The 16,255-nt window shown below is 39.3% G+C and overlaps 1 protein-coding gene and 1 pseudogene across 4 annotated transcripts in view; one reads left to right on the forward strand and one right to left on the reverse strand.

Annotated features, from left to right (window-relative positions):
* The window catches only part of ULK4 (unc-51 like kinase 4), a 703,242-nt gene that overhangs the window by 269,926 nt on the left and 417,061 nt on the right, over window positions 1–16,255 (reverse strand). For 3 of the 4 annotated variants that reach the window (XM_037847819.1, XM_037847826.1, XM_037847812.1), the window contains exon 32: window positions 111–216. The exons of the other annotated variant lie outside the window; for it this stretch is intronic. In XM_037847819.1, coding sequence (XP_037703747.1) covers window positions 111–216 — 106 coding nt within the window. The remainder of the gene's footprint in view (window positions 1–110; window positions 217–16,255) is intronic. 4 annotated transcript variants of the gene reach the window in all.
* Window positions 15,990–16,255, forward strand: part of LOC119510137 — a 40,873-nt pseudogene continuing 40,607 nt past the window's right edge.

Here is a 16,255-nt window from a genome sequence, read left to right on the forward strand (position 1 = left end):
ATAAACTTTAAATAGCACTTCTTGACTTCTTGCTACAGGAGGAAAGGAAATTTGCAAATAGGCAAAACTCAACAGAATCAAAGACTAACCCTAAGATAAGAAGCATTTACCTTGTTCATAAAGGAGCTTCATATTTGAATCTTTGCAGGCAACCAGATTGTTGAGTAATGCAATCACAGTTTGCATGGTGTTACCCAGAATGCTCTCCTGATGCTCCTACAATAGATAATAATTTCTATCATGATTGCACAGAAATTCGATCACACAGTAAAGACAAATGAGCAAATGGCGTCCATCCCTTCATTCTTTACACAGGTTGAACGATTACCTTTATGCACTTTAATGAGGCAAATCCTCTGCCTCAGTAAGGCACTCACCAGAGGTGAGTTAAGTGAGCTGAGGGGGAGCAGACACTTTCAGAGCCCCTGAGCTGCTGCAGGCAGTTCCCTGCCAGTGAACCACCTTCAGATATGCGAAGAGGAGTTACAGGGACCAGAAATTGGGTATATAGAATTTAGGAAACCATACTTGAAAGAGATTTGGGGATTGCAAACTACTTGAGAAAAAAAAAATATTTTTTGCAGTTTCAAGACTATCCTGATACTGGTATTTTCTCACTTTAGTCTTGTGCGTTTATGATATGCTAGCTATGCGTCACTGCAACACTGCTTCAGGGCAATAAACTACATTTGCGACCTAGAAGAGATGAATTTTTATTTCCTCAACAGTTAACACCACATAGCAGGGAGTAATTTAAGCCCTAAAGAGAAAGAGAAAACCGAGTAAGTCTTCAGTCTGAATTTCTCATTATAAAGACAAATAAGACAGTTTCTTTGTATATTTTAAAGGATCTCAAAAATAACATGTTTTGTTTCCTTTTTTCAATCCTCTGAATTTTAAAAGCTGAAACAAACAATATACATTGTAATTAAAATGATAAAATTTCACATAATACAAAAATAAAGACAAGATTTCCCTTCAGATCTGCAACTAGGGTGAGGCAAGCAAGATGCCTAGTGTGCAAAATTCACTCTCAGAGTCGTGCAAATGCTAGTGCAAGTGCTCACTTAGGGCACGAGTTTCTAGGCATCTAACTTGTCTCACACTGGCCCTGCCCCTGTTCCCTTCACCACCTGACCACACTCATCCTACAAGGTACCACGTATTATTTGGTATTTACAAAAGAGTTACAGAGATAGTACAGAGAATTCCCATTTACCCTTTACCCAGCTTCCCCAATATGTACATCTTACCTAACCATGGCACATTTATCAAAACAAGACATTAACCCTGCTACAATACCAATAACTAAACTGCAGCGTTTATTCAAATTTCACTAATTTTTCCACTAATGCCCTTTTTCTGTATCAGGTTTCAATCCAGAAACCCACATTGTATTTAGAATTAATTCATTTTTCAATAAATATTTCTAAGTGTCAACGATTACAGGTACTTGGTTTTTATCACTGAACAAAACAGACAAAAATTCCTCCCTTTTCGTCCCTTAGAAAGTTAAACATAGAATTACCATATGACCCAGTAATTCTACTCCTAGGTATGTACCCAAAATAATTGAAAACAGGCCCTCTAACACATATTGTATACCAATGTTTGTAACAGCATTATTCAAAAATCCATAGCATCATTATTCACAATGGCTAAAAGGTGGGAACAACCTAAGTGCCCATCAACAGCTGAAAAGATAAATAAATTTTAGAATAGCCACACAATGGAATATTATTCAGCCATAAAAAGGAATAAAATTCTGATACATGCTACAACACAGATGAACCTTGAAAGACATTATGCTATGTGAAATAAGCCAGACACAAAGGGACAAATATTGTGTGGTTCCACTTATATGAAATATCTAGAATCAGCAAATTCATAGAGACCAAAAGTAGATTAAAAGCAGATGTCACCAAGATAGCAGAATGAGATGCTCCAGAATTCAGTTCCCTGACAGAAGCTTTAAACAAAAGGGGAAAATCTGGTAGAACCATCATTCTCAGGGCTCTGCAAAAGAGGTAAAGTGTCGAGGTCTCTGGGTGAGCACCAAATCAAGAATAAAGCAACTTAAAACAGTACGACAACTGTGTGACACCCATGCTGGCCCTTCTTCCACCCCCTCCCTGGCTCCCTGCAGGGCCAGCCCAGACTCCCAGTGCAGGTCCCTGGTTCTAGTTCTAGAGGGAGCAAAATAAACCCAGTGCACATACGAGGATGCATGCATGTTTGTGTGAGTCTGCCCGGTGACTGCCTGAAGACCTTAACCAGGACACCTGTCACAGGCTCACCCTCCCAGAATTTGCCCTATCCATAGAAGCAGCTTGGAGTGCAGTTAGAGTGATGTAGGAGAAAAAACTGCAGCTGTCTCAGGCAAAGGATTGCCAATTATGAGAAATACAACATAGCACTCAGACAAGGAGGAAGGACTATGTCCTAAAGAAAAGGAACATTCAGATCTGTGTAAATGGGGGGATTCTCAGTCACATGTGCTAAGGACAACTCATGTTCACAAAAGACCAGGGAGCAGAGGACCCTACGCTTTCACCTTGGGCTGTTCTTTAAACTCACTGTTAGTAACTCAGATCAATCTATAAAATAGAGGAACAGAACTGAGCAGTCAGAAATAATCCCACATTTCTATGACCAAATGATTTTTTTGACAAAGGTGCCAAATCTACCGGGAAAGAACAGACGCTTCAACAAATGGTGCTGGGAAAATTGGATATCCCATACTTCACAACATATACAAAATTTAACTCTGAAAGAATGAACAACCAAAATGTAAGTGCTAAATCTATAAAACTTTCAGAAGAAAACACTGGGAAATATCTTTAGGACCTTGTATTAGGCAATGCATTCTTAGACTTTATACCAAAATCATGAACAACAACAAAAAATAGATAAATTGGACTTCATCTAAATTAAAAACATTTGCACATCATCAAAAGACATTATCAAGAAAGTGAAAAGAAAGACAACAAACAGAATGGGGAAAGTATTTGAAAAACCATGTATCTGGTAAGGGTTTAATTTCCAGAATAAATAAAGAACTCCTAGAACTCAACAACAAACAACCCAATTTAAAAAAAATGGGCAAAAGCCTTGAACAGAATTTCTCCAAAGCCAACATACAAATGGCCAATAAGTACATGAAAAGATTCTCAATATCCTTAGCTTTTAGGGAAATGCAAACCAAAACCACAATGAAATACCACCTCACAACTACTAGAATGGTTATAATTTTTTCAAAAAAGGTAAATAAGGACTGCCAAAGATATAGGAATTGGAAGAGAAATAGGAAGTCTCTTACACTGTTGGTGGGAATGCCAAATGGTGCAGGCTCTGTGGACTACAGCCTGGCGATTCTTCAGAAAGTTAAGTACAGAATTACCATATGACCCTGCAATTCCGCTTCTAGGTATACACCAAAAAGAACTGAAAGCAGGGACTCGAATGGATATTTGCACACCAATGCTCATAGTAGCATGATTCACAATTGCCAAAAGATGGAAGCAATTCAAGTGCCCACCAACAGATGAATGGATAAACAAGATGTGATACAAACATGCGATGGAATATTACTCAATCATAAAAAGGAACAAAGCTCTGATACATGCAACAACATGGATGAACCTTGAAGACACCAAATTGAGTGAAATAAGTTAGACACAAAAAAAGCAAATGTTATATAACTTCTCTTATTTGAAATTACTAAAATATGCAACTCATAGAGACAGAGAGTTAAGAATGGGATATCAGGCATGGAGGAGGGTGGGAATGGAGAATTAATGCATCATGGCTGCAGAGTCTGTGGTGATGGAAAAGTTTTGGTAATGGATGCTGGTGAAAGTAGTACAACACTGTGAATGCGATTAGCCCCACTGAATTGCATGCTTGGGAGTGGTTGAGATGGTAAATTTCATGTTGTACATGTTTCTACAATTAAAAAAGAGAGAGAAATTAAAGAGACAATGATAATTAAATACAATACATAATCCTGGACTGGATCTAATAATAGAAGAGAAAATGCTGAAAAGGACAATAATTATTGGAACAATTGAAAAAAATGGATTGTAGACTAAATGCTTTATATCAATGTTAACTTTCATAAACTTGATAACTACTTAATGAGGTTATATAAGTTAATATCCTTGTTCTTACGAACTATACATAGAAGTATTATGTGTTCAAGGAGCATAATGTATGTAACCTACTCTCAAATGTTTAGAAGATAGATGGATGGATGGACAGATATAACAAATGTGGCAAATGTTAAAATTTGGTAAATCTTTTGGGTGCCCGGGTCAGGGGTATATTGCAGTTCTCAGTATTGGTTTTGTATTATTTTGTATTATTTTTGCAACTGTCTTGTAAGTTTAAAATTATTTCAAATTAAAAAGCTTTTTTTTTTTTTTTTTTTTTTTTAAAGTAGATTAAAGGATGCCATGGTTAGGGAAAGGGAAAAGTCTTCAATTGATTGATTAAACCCAGCTGACTGAATTCTCTCTGTGGAAGACACTCCCTTTGTTGATGTAATCTGTCACAGCTGCAGCCAACTGACTGATGATTTAATAAACCAAACTCCTGGTTTATTAACCAGCCACAAATGTCCTTACAGTAACGGTGAGGCCAGTGCTTGCTTGACCAGACACCTGGACACCATCACATGGCCAAGTTGACACATGAACCTAACCATCACAGTGATGGTTACAAAAACACTGTGAATGTAATTAATGCTACTGAATTTGTACACTTAAAAACCATAAAAACAGCAAATTTTATGTTGCATATATTTTACCACCATAAAATTTTTTTAAAAAAATTCCTGCTCTTGCACCATTTACATTATATAGTAGGGGTAGAAGGCAAACATAATAAATAAGTAAATTATACACTATGTTAAAAGGAGATACATGCTATGGGGAAAAAAAGAATGGGAAAAGTGGATTAGGAGTGCTGGTTTCAGGCTGCAATTTTAAATAGGACCAACAGGGCATGCCTCCTTCACAAGGTGACATTTGAGCAGACTTGAAGGAGGGGAGATACATTTGTCCTTTTAATATACTGGTAGGTTCAATCAGGTAACTTATGTTCATAAATGATACTGACCAGAGTAGTAAGTATCCTTCTTTGATTTTGATGTCAATTAAATGCTAATTTTGTCTATCCATTCTATTCCACAAATCCTTATTGTGTATCTAATATCTGTTTCTGGGAGATTTGGTAGAACTCACCCATAAAATCAACTGGGCTAAGTATGTTTTTACCAGTACATCTTGAAATATTTTTAAAAATATCTTCTACTCAGATATCTATGTCTTGAGCCAATTTTGGTTATTTGCATTTTCCTAAAAAATCCCTTTCTTAGTTTCCTACGGCTGCCTGTGACAAAGGACCACAAAGTGGGTAGTTTACAACAATAGGAATTTATTGCCTCACAGTTCTGCAAGCTAGAAGTCCAAAATCAAGGCATCAGCAGGGCTGCACTCACTCTGAAACCTATAGGAGAGAATCCTCTCTTGCCTCTTCCTAGCTTCTGGTGGTTTGTGGCAATCCTTGGAATTCTCTGGCTTGCAGTTGCAGCACTTCAATCTCTGCTTCCATGTCCACATGGCCATCTTCTTTCACGTCTGTCTGTGTCCAGATTTCCTCTTCTTATATGGATTTCTTATACAGTTATAATGGATTACCCACCCCACCCCTCAATCTAGTTTGGCCCCATCTTAACTCATATCTTCAAAGACCCTATTTCCAAATTACGTCACATTCATGGGACTGGGGGTTAGTACTTGAACACATCTTTTGGAGGGGATGCAATTTGACCCATAACAAATATCTACTGTGTCCAAATTTTCAAACACCTTTTAATAAAATTGTGCACAGTATTGTCTTATACCTTCACAAACCTTCTCTGATTCTTATTTATATTGCCTTTTACACTGTGTCCTCCCTCTTCCTCGTTGATGGCACTTACCAAAGCTTTATTTTATTGGTCTTTTCAAGGAATCAGCTTTCCATTTTAATAATCAATCTATATATTTTTGCTTTGCATTAGTCATATGAATGCATGCAAATTTCCCACTTCTTTCTACTTCTAGGTATGCATAAGGATGGCATTCCCCTGCCCAACTGAAATTAGAGATGACCATGACACTTGCTTTGACCAATTAAAACTGTCACTTTGGGGCAGAACCTTTAAGCACCAGTGAGCGCTCATCATCCTTTCTTTTCCTCTGTCCCTGTGCCCAGTGTCCTTCCAGGTGGTGGAAGCAACAACAGCCCAGGACCCAGAGCGAGGACATGGTGCAGAGTAGCAAGGAGCCCCTTGGCTCCTTGCTCTGAAGCTTACAAAAATGCCCGCACTCCATCTGGCTCTGAAACTACTCTCTGAGCAGATCTGTACCTTTCACAGATGAGAGCTGAAATGAGTAAGGGTATCACTTGATTTCATGTGAGTCTTGCCATCTAAGTCTTACTGTAATACAAACAGGGGCTTTCCTTTCCAAATACTGATGCCTAAGAATTCCTACTTTAGAAACAAACACTTAACAGTATCTTTGTCGTGGATGTTAACGTGGGAACATTTTACTGACACCAGCTTAACAAGATTAATGTGGAAGCCATAGTCTGCCACCAACTTCGTCTAATTATTCTCACAGTTCGTTGGAAGAAAGGATGATTAATAAGCACCAAGATGACATTACATGTTATTCATGATAAAGTAACTAATGATACATAGGAAACCTATTCTTGTGAAGAAAAGTGACGCTAATAAATCTTTTTTTTTTGGTCCCATTTGGCAAAATGACACACACTGATCCTTGTTCAAAGACCTGTCTCTGAGCAAATATAGGTCAGTTCTACTGGAGATAAATCCATCATTTCTATGCTATGAAAGTATATAAATACACCTTTTCTGGAATGCCACTGACAATAGTTTTGCTAGTTCTGAAGGCAAAACTTCAGCATTTTCCTTGTGTTCATGGGACAAGTGCCATGTAATGACACAAGTATTTCTTTCTGTACAAAAGCCAATTCTCCAAAGATCTGCTATCCCTGGACACTAAGCACCCAGGCTCGGACCCAGGTGGACAGGCTCTGGGGCTCCCAGCTGGAGTCTCAGAGTCACTGAAGAATGAAGGCTTCTGCCGGCCCCTGCTCCTCACTGAGCAGAGGGGCATAAGCTAAGATACACCCTGATTATCAAGAGCCTTATTACTAGGGAGACACAGGAGAAAACTTTGATGCACAGAATAAAGAAGAGACCAATTATTCCTTCAACCATACTGGAAGAAACGGTTCCTCTTCCATTCCAGACAGCACTAAAATCACTGCTGTTCTTTAGATTCCTTTTTGTTGGTTTCAGAGTATTCATTGACTGTGAATTGGGTTCAGCATAAAGTGGTAGTCTTAAAAAAACCATATTATAGATATTGTATTTACTTATTCTGCCCTCTTATAGGTTTGTATACTTCTCACATAATGCTGGGGATGTGGCGGAAGGAGAATGAGGAGTAGAGCAATTATTCATGCTAAAGATGAAAAGGGAACTAAGACAGCTACTGCTATGGCCCAGATCATAATTTCTCCCAGAAAAAAAAATGCTAAATACATGTTAAGAGCAGTTGAGAAGGTGCTATTAACTTTCATCAAATTGATTATTTCATTTCTCTTAGCAATTTTAATAAGATTTGTTCTTGCTGTTCCCAACCATACTAGCCTACAGGAGATAAGTCATACACTGGGAAAAAATAACATTTACTTCTTAAAGTCAGAGTAAAGGAATATAAGAAGGAACAATGCAGGAGGGTAAACATGCAAGTCTGTGGTTCTTCTTGGGCACCATGAAAAAAAATCACATTTACTTCTTTTTTTTTTTTTTAATCTTCATTTTATTGAGATATATTCACATACCACGCAGTCATACAAAACAAATCGTACTTTCAATTGTTCACAGTAGCATTACATAGTTGTACATTCATCACCTAAATCAATCCCTGACACCTTCATTAGCACACACACAAAAATAACAAGAATAATAATTAGAGTGAAAAAGAGCAATTGAAGTAAAAAAGAACACTGGGTACCTTTGTCTGTTTGTTTCCTTCCCCTATTTTTCTACTCATCCATCCATAAACTACACAAAGCGGAGTGTGGTCCTTATGGCTTTCCCAATCCCATTGTCACCCCTCATAAGCTACATTTTTATACAACTGGCTTCGAGATTCAGGGGTTCTGGGTTGTAGTTTGATAGTTTCAGGTATCCACCACCAGCTACCCCAATTCTTTACAACCTAAAAAGGGTTGTCTAAAGTGTGCGTAAGAGTGCCCACCAGAGTGACCTCTCGGCTCCTTTTGGAATCTCTCTGCTACTGAAGCTTATTTAATTTCCTTTCACATCCCCCTTTTGGTCAAGAAGATGTTCTCCATCCCACGATGCCAGGTCTACATTCCTCCCCGGGAGTCATATTCCATGTTGCCAGGGAGATTCACTCCCCTGGGTGTCTGATCCCACGTAGGGGGGAGGACAGTGATTTCACCTTTCAAGTTGGCTTAGCCAGAGAGAGAGGGCCACATCTGAGCAACAAAGAGGCATTTGGGAGGAGGCTCTTAGGCACAACCATAGGGAGGCCTAGCCTCTCCTTTGCAGCAACCATCTTCCCAAGGGTAAAACCTATGGTAGAGGGCTCAACCCATCAAACCACCAGTCCCCTATGTCTGTGGTCATGTTAGCAACCATCGAGGTGGGGTAGGTGAATACCCCTGCATTCTCCACAGGCTCCTCAAGGGGGCACTACATCTTTTTTTCCTTGTTTTTCTTCTTTTTTTTTTTTAACTTTCCCTTCTTTTTTAAATCAACTGTATGAAAAAAAAGTTAAAAAGAAAACAAACATACAATAAAAGAACATTAAAAAGAGACCATAACAAGGGAATAAGAAAAAGACAACTAACCTAAGATAACTGCTTAACTTCCAACATGTTCCTACTTTACCCCAAGAAAGTTACCTAATATAGCAACATTTCTGTGAACTTGTTCCTACTATATCCATCAGAAATCAACAGACCATAGTCATTCCTGGGCATCCCCAGAACGTTAAATAGCTTATCTGTTCTTCTTGGATTATTGTTCCCCCTTCCTTAATTGCTCTCTACTGCTAGTTCCCCTACATTCTACATTATAAACCATTTGTTTTACATTTTTCAAAGTTCACATTAGTGGTAGCATATAATATTTCTCTTTTTGTGCCTGGCTTATTTCACTCAGCATTATGTCTTCAAGGTTCATCCATGTTGTCATATGTTTCACGAGATCGTTCCTTCTTACTGCCGTGTAGTATTCCATCGTGTGTATATACCACATTTTATTTATCCACTCATCTGTTGAAGGACATTTGGGTTGTTTCCATCTCTTGGCAATTGTGAATAATGCTGCTATGAACATTGGCGTGCAGATATCTGTTCGTTTCACTGCTTTCCGATCTTCCGGGTATATACCGAGAAGTGCAATTGCTGGATCGAATGGTAACTCTATATCTAGTTTTCTAAGGAACTGCCAGAATGACTTCCAGAGTGGCTGAACCATTATACAGTCCCACCAACAATGAATAAGAGTTCCAATTTCTCCACATCCCCTCCAGCATTTGTAGTTTCCTGTTTGTTTAATGGCAGCCATTCTAATCGGTGTGAGATGGTATCTCATTGTGGTCTTAATTTGCATCTCTCTAATAGCTAGTGAAGCTGAACATTTTTTCATGTGTTTCTTGGCCATTTGTATTTCCTCTTCAGAGAACTGTCTTTTCATATCTTTTGCCCATTTTATAATTGGGCTGTCTGTACTATCTACATTGAGTTGTAGGATTTCTTTATATATGCAAGATATCAGTCTTTTGTCACATACATGGTTTCCAAAAATTTTTTCCCATTGAGTTGGCTGCCTCTTTACCTTTTTGAGAAATTCCTTTGAGGTGCAGAAACTTCTAAGCTTGAGGAGTTCCCATTTATCTATTTTTTCTTTTGTTGCTTGTGCTTTGGGTGTAAAGTCTAGGAAGCGGCCGCCTAACACAAGGTCTTGAAGATGTTTTCCTACATTATCTTCTAGGAGTTTTATGGTACTTTCTTTTATATTGAGATCTTTGGTCCATTCTGAGTTAATTTTTGTGTAGGGGGTGAGGTAGGGGTCCTCTTTCATTCTTTTGGATATGGATATCCAACTCTCCCAGCCCCATTTGTTGAATAGACCATTATGACTCAGTTTAGTGACTTTGGGGGCCTTATCAAAGATCAGTCAGCCATAGATCTGAGGGTCTATCTCCGAATTCTCAATTCGATTCCATTGATCTATATGTCTATCTTTGTGCCACTACCATGCTGTTTTGACAACTGTGGCTTTATAATAAGCTTCAAAGTCAGGGAGTGTAAGTCCTCCCACTTCGTTTTTCTTTTTTAGAGTGTCTTTAGCAATTCGAGGCATCTTCCCTTTCCAAATAAATTTGATAACTAGCTTTTCCAAGTCTGCAAAGTAGGTTCTTGGAATTTTGATTGGGATTGCATTGAATCTGTAGATGAGTTTGGGTAGAACTGACATCTTAATGACATTTAGTCTTCCTATCCATGAACATGGAATATTTTTCCATCTTTTAAGGTCCCCTTCTATTTCTTTTACAAGAGTTATGTAGTTCTCTTTGTATAGGTTTTTTACATCTTTGGTTAAGTTTATTCCTAGGTACTTGATTTTTTTAGTTGCTATTGAAAATGGTATCATTTTCTTGAGTGTCTCTTCAGTTTGTTCATTTCTAGCATATAGAAACATTATTGACTTATGTGCATTAATCTTGTATCCTGCTACTTTGCTAAATTTGTTTATTAGCTCTAGTAGCTGTATCGTCGATTTCTCAGGGTTTTCTAGATATAAGATCATATCATCTGCAAACAATGACAGTTTTACTTCTTCTTTTCCAATTTGGATGCCTTTTATTTCTTTGTCTTGCCGGATTGCCCTGGCTAGCACTTCCAGCACAATGTTGAATAACAGTGGTGACAGCGGGCATCCTTGTCTTGTTCCTGATCTTAGAGGGAAGGCTTTCAGTCTCTCACCATTGAGTACTATGCTGGCTGTGGGTTTTTCATATATGCTCTTTATCATGTTGAGGAAGTTTCCTTCAATTCCTACCTTTTGAAGTGTTTTTATCAAAAACGGATGTTGGATTTTGTCAAATGCTTTTCAGCATCTATTGAGATGATCATTTGATTTTTCCCTTTTGACTTGTTAATGTGTTGTAATACATTGATTGATTTTCTTATGTTGAACCATCCTTGCATGCCTGGAATGAACCCCACTTGGTCATGGTGTATGATTTTTTTAATGTGTCTTCGGATTCGATTTGCAAGTATTTTGTTGAGGATTTTTGCATCTATATTCATTAGGGAGATTGGCCGGTAGTTTTCCTTTTTTGTAGCATCTTTGCCTGGTTTTGGTATTAGATTGATGTTAGCTTCATAAAATGAGTTAGGTAGTGTTCCATTTTCTTCAATGTTTTGAAAGAGCTTGAGTAAGATTGGTGTCAGTTCTTTCTGGAAAGTTTGGTAGAATTCCCCTGTGAAGCCATCTGGCCCTGGGAATTTATTTGTGGGAAGATTTTTGATGACTGATGGGATCTCTTTGCTCGTGATGGGTTGGTTGAGGTCTTCTATTTCTTCTCTGGTCAGTCTAGGTTGTTCATATGTTTCCAGGAAATTGTCCATTTCTTCTACGTTATCCAGTTTGTTGCCATACAGTTGTTCATAATATCCTCTTATAATTTTTTAAATTTCTTCAGTGTCTGCAGTTATGTCACCTTTTCCATTCATTATTTTGTTTCTATGGGTCTTCTCTCTTTTTGATTTTGTCCGTCTAGCTAGGGGCTTGTCAATCTTGTTGATCTTCTCAAAGAACCAACTTCTGGTGATATTTATCCTCTCTATTGTTTTTTTGTTCTCTATGTCATTTATTTCTGCTTTAATCCTTGTTATTTCTTTTGTTCTACTTGGTTTAGGATTGGTTTGCTGTTCATTTTCCAGCTTCTTCAGTTGATCCATTAGTTCTTTGGTTTTGGCTCTTTCTTCCTTTTTAATATATGAGTTTAGTGCTATAAATTTCCCCCTTAGCACTGCTTTTGCTGCATCCCATAGGTTTTGGTATGTTGTGTTCTCATTTTCATTCATCTCTATATATTTAGCAATTTCTCTTGCTATTTCTTCGTTAACTCACTGATTGTTTAGGAGTGTGTTGTTTAACCTCCAGGTATTTGTGAATTTTCTAAGTCTCTGATGGTTATTGACTTCTAATTGTATTCCATTGTGGTCAGAGAATGTGCTTTGAATAATTTCAATCTTTTTAAATTTATTGAGGCTTGTTTTATGTCCCAGCATATGACCTATTCTGGAGAAAGTTCCATGAGCACTAGAAAAGTATGTGTATCCTGGTGATTTGGGATGTAATGTCCTGTATATGTCTGTCAAATCTAATTCATTTATCAGATTGTTTAGGTTTTCAATTTCCTTATTGGTCTTCTGTCTGGTTGATCTATCTATAGGAGAGAGTGATGTGTTGAAGTCTCCCACAATTATTGTGGAAACATCAATTGCTTCCTTTAGTTTTGCCAGTGTTTCTCTCATGTATTTTGTGGCACCTTGATTGGGTGCATAGACATTTACGATTGTTATTTCTTCTTGTTGAATTGCCCCTTTTATTAGTATGTAGTGGCCTTCTTTGTCTCTCAAAACATCTCTGCATTTAAAGTCTATTTTATCTGAGATTAATATTGCTACACCTGCTTTCTTTTGGCTGTAGCTTGCATGAAGTATTTTTTTCCATCCTTTCACTTTCAGTTTCTTTGTGTCCCTGTGTCTAAGATGAGTCTCTTGTATGCAACATATTGATGGTTCATTTTTTTTGATCCATTCTGCGAATCTATATCTTTTAATTTGGGAGTTTAATCCATTTACATTCAACGTTATAACCGTGAAGGCATTTCTTGAACCAGCCATCTTATCCTTTGGTTTATGTTTGTCATATTTTTCCCCTGTCTATTAATATCCTTTATTGTACCCATACCGAATCTCTTTAGTACTGAACCTTTCTCCAAGTCTCTCTGTCCTTTCTTTGTTTCTCTATCTGTAGGCCTCCCTTTAGTATCTCCAGTAGGGCAGGTCTCTTGTTAGCAAATTCTCTCAGCATTTGTTTGTCTGTGAAAAATTTAAGCTCTCCCTCAAATTTGAAGGAGAGCTTTGCTGGATAAAGTATTCTTGGCTGGAAATTTTTCTCACTCAGAATTTTAAATATATCGTGCCACTGCCTTCTCGCCTCCATGGTGGCTGCTGAGTAGTCACTACTTAGTCTTATGCTGTTTCCTTTGTATGTGGTGAATTGCTTTTCTCTTGCTGCTTTCAGAACTTGCTCCTTCTCTTCTGTGTTTGACAGTGTGATCAGTATATGTCTCGGAGTGGGTTTATGTGGATTTATTCTATTTGGGGTTCGCTGAGCATTTATGATTTGTGTATTTATGTTGTTTAGAAGATTTGGGAAGTTTTCCCCAACAATTTCTTTGAATACTCTTCCTAGACCTTTACCCTTTTCTTCCCCTCCTGGGACACCAATGAGTCTTATATTTGGACGTTTCATATTATCTATCATATCCCTGAGGTCCATTTCGATTTTTTCAATTTTTTTCCCCATTCTTTCTTTTATGCTTTCATTTTCCATTCTGTCATCTTCCAGGTCACTGATTCGTTGTTCAACTTCCTCTAGTCTTGTACTATGAGTGTCCAGAATCTTTTTAATTTGGTCAACAGTTTCTTTAATTTCCATAAGATCATCCATTTTTTTATTTAGTCTTGCAATGTCTTCTTTATGCTCTTCTAGGGTCTTCTTGATTTCCTTTGTCTCCCGTACTATGGTCTCATTATTCATCTTTAGTTCTTTGAGTAGCTGCTCTAGGTGCTGTGTCTCTTCTGACCTTTTGATTTGGGTGTTTGGGCTTGGGTTATCCATATCGTCTGGTTTTTTCATATGCTTTATAATTTTCTGTTGTTTTTGGCCTCGTGGCATTTGCTGAACTTGATAGGGTTCTTTTAGGATTTGTAGACCAATTGAAGTCCTTATCTCTAATTTATCAGATCTACAGCTTCGTGGAGTACACTTTCTCTAACTAACCAGCAGGTGGCGTCCACGAGCCACCTGTTCTCCACAAGCCAGTTCTCCCCTGCTTAGCCTTTTTGGTGAGTGGGGGAGTGAGTCTTGTGGGGTCCAGTTGGTGTACCAAGCTTGCGTGTGTAGTTGGTGTTGCCTGCCCTGTATATGGGGCATGTTTCTGGGCAGTCAGGGAGGGGGGGGTGGCTGTAACAATCAAATCTCCCTGGTGATCCTAGAGTTTTAAGGCTGCTGCAATAGTCTAATCCTTCAGTTCAGTCCTGCCACAGTTTGTCTCTGCCACTGACCCACAAGTCCTTGGTATTGGCGTATGGCTCCTGAGACTTGCAAGTAGGCCCCTCTTCCAGGCCGTGCACCCCGGGTCCTCTGTTGAGGGATGACTGTGCTATGTCACAGGTGAGTGCCGTCCCCCCAGGGCAGTTCTGGGCTGCTGGGCTGTGTAGGGAGGCTCCCAGTCTGCTGAAATGATGGCTGAATGGGGCTTTGTTAATTCACACTGCTCTACCTTCCCAACTCTGGGACAATCAGCTGAGGTTGCAGGGAAGGCTAATGTCCACGCCCAGTTTTGTGGTGTGTGCCTGTTATTTGAAGCACTTCTGTCACACTGGGTTGTCTGGGGCAGTTCTGGGCTATGGGACTGGCGATGGGCAGGAGTGTTTCCTGTCCACCAGGATGATGGCTGTGAGCGGACACCCCCCTTTCCTTGGGAAGTTGTGGTGTTTAGTGAATTTTCTCAGCCACTGGATTATTGCGTTTTGTCTCAGAGCTCTCCTAGTTCTGCTCTTGACTTGACCTGCCCAAATTGCAGGTCTTTGAAGTTTTCTGTATTGGGCTTCTTAGAGTAATTGTTTTAGAAGAAGAAAAAAGGATTAAAAAAAAAAAAAAAAAAAAAAAGGGCCCTCCTCAGAGATCTAATGGGTTATTGAAATGCTAAGAGACAAAGCAACCAGGGCCATTAAGGAAAGGTCCACAGGGCAGAGAGATCAGCTTTTCTTCGGGATTTGCATATGCGCCTCAGGGCCCTTCCCCTTTCTATGTTCACCAGAACTCCAAAAATCCTCCGCTTTTATTTTGGAGTTTTTCATGTTGTTTTTTTTCTATGCCTGTCTCCTCTCTGCTGGGCTGGCTGCTCTCAGATTCTCTGGTGTCTGGTCTCAGTCTATCTATGGTTGGAGTTTGGATCAGCAGAATGAGTTTCCGATAAGGGCTGCCACTGCAGTTCTCCCTTCTCCTTCCCGGAGCTGACAGCCCCTCCTCCCACGGGACTGAGCCTGGCAGGGAGGGGCGCGGGTCCCCTGGCCGCAAAAACTTACAGATTTCGCTGATCCCAGCAGTTCCACATTTTCATGAGTGTTGTATGAAGTACGCCCAAAGTCAGATTGCTCTGTGGTGTCCAGTCCACGGAGTTCCTGGCTTTCTACCTACTTTCCTGGAGGAGTAACTAAAACATACAGCTCACCAGTCTGCCATCTTGCCCCGCCTCTCCCATTTACTTCTTAAAATCAGAGAAGAGGAATACAAGAAGGAACAAAATAGGAGGGTAAACATACAAGTTTGCGGTCCTTCTTGGGCACCAGTGGAAGAGGATGAAAGAGAAAGAGGAATACAGGCTGGAGTTGGTTAAAGATCAAAGATCAGTATCATCAGTAGGCACTCCTCTGGGACAGCCCCTCCAAAAATTTTCTTTGCCTGAGTGTCAGGGTGAAAGGACTATAGCAGAAGGCTGGGTAAAATCCTGATATCTTTTTAAAGTTTTAATCCCACGGCTCATTAAGGAAGTAAGGCGTCCGCAATGTTGGTGCCCCGATGCATGCAAGCAGCGCAGAGTGAGGAGAGCCTTGCAACAGGCACTTGGAACACACCGGGGTCCAGGCTCAGGCTCCGGCAGCATCAGGTCCATTCTGGCAGGTAGAGACTGCAGCACAGCAGCCCCATGGCCCAAGCTGAGAAAGGCAGTACTGACAATTTATTTAGATTTTACTATTTGCCATGCTCTGTACCCCAAGTACTTTACCTACCTTATCTCCTTTAGCCCTTACAAAAGCATGAAAAGGACTC

This window comes from Choloepus didactylus, chromosome 1 (assembly GCF_015220235.1).
Source record: "Choloepus didactylus isolate mChoDid1 chromosome 1, mChoDid1.pri, whole genome shotgun sequence".
Taxonomy (NCBI): Eukaryota; Metazoa; Chordata; class Mammalia; order Pilosa; family Megalonychidae; genus Choloepus; species Choloepus didactylus.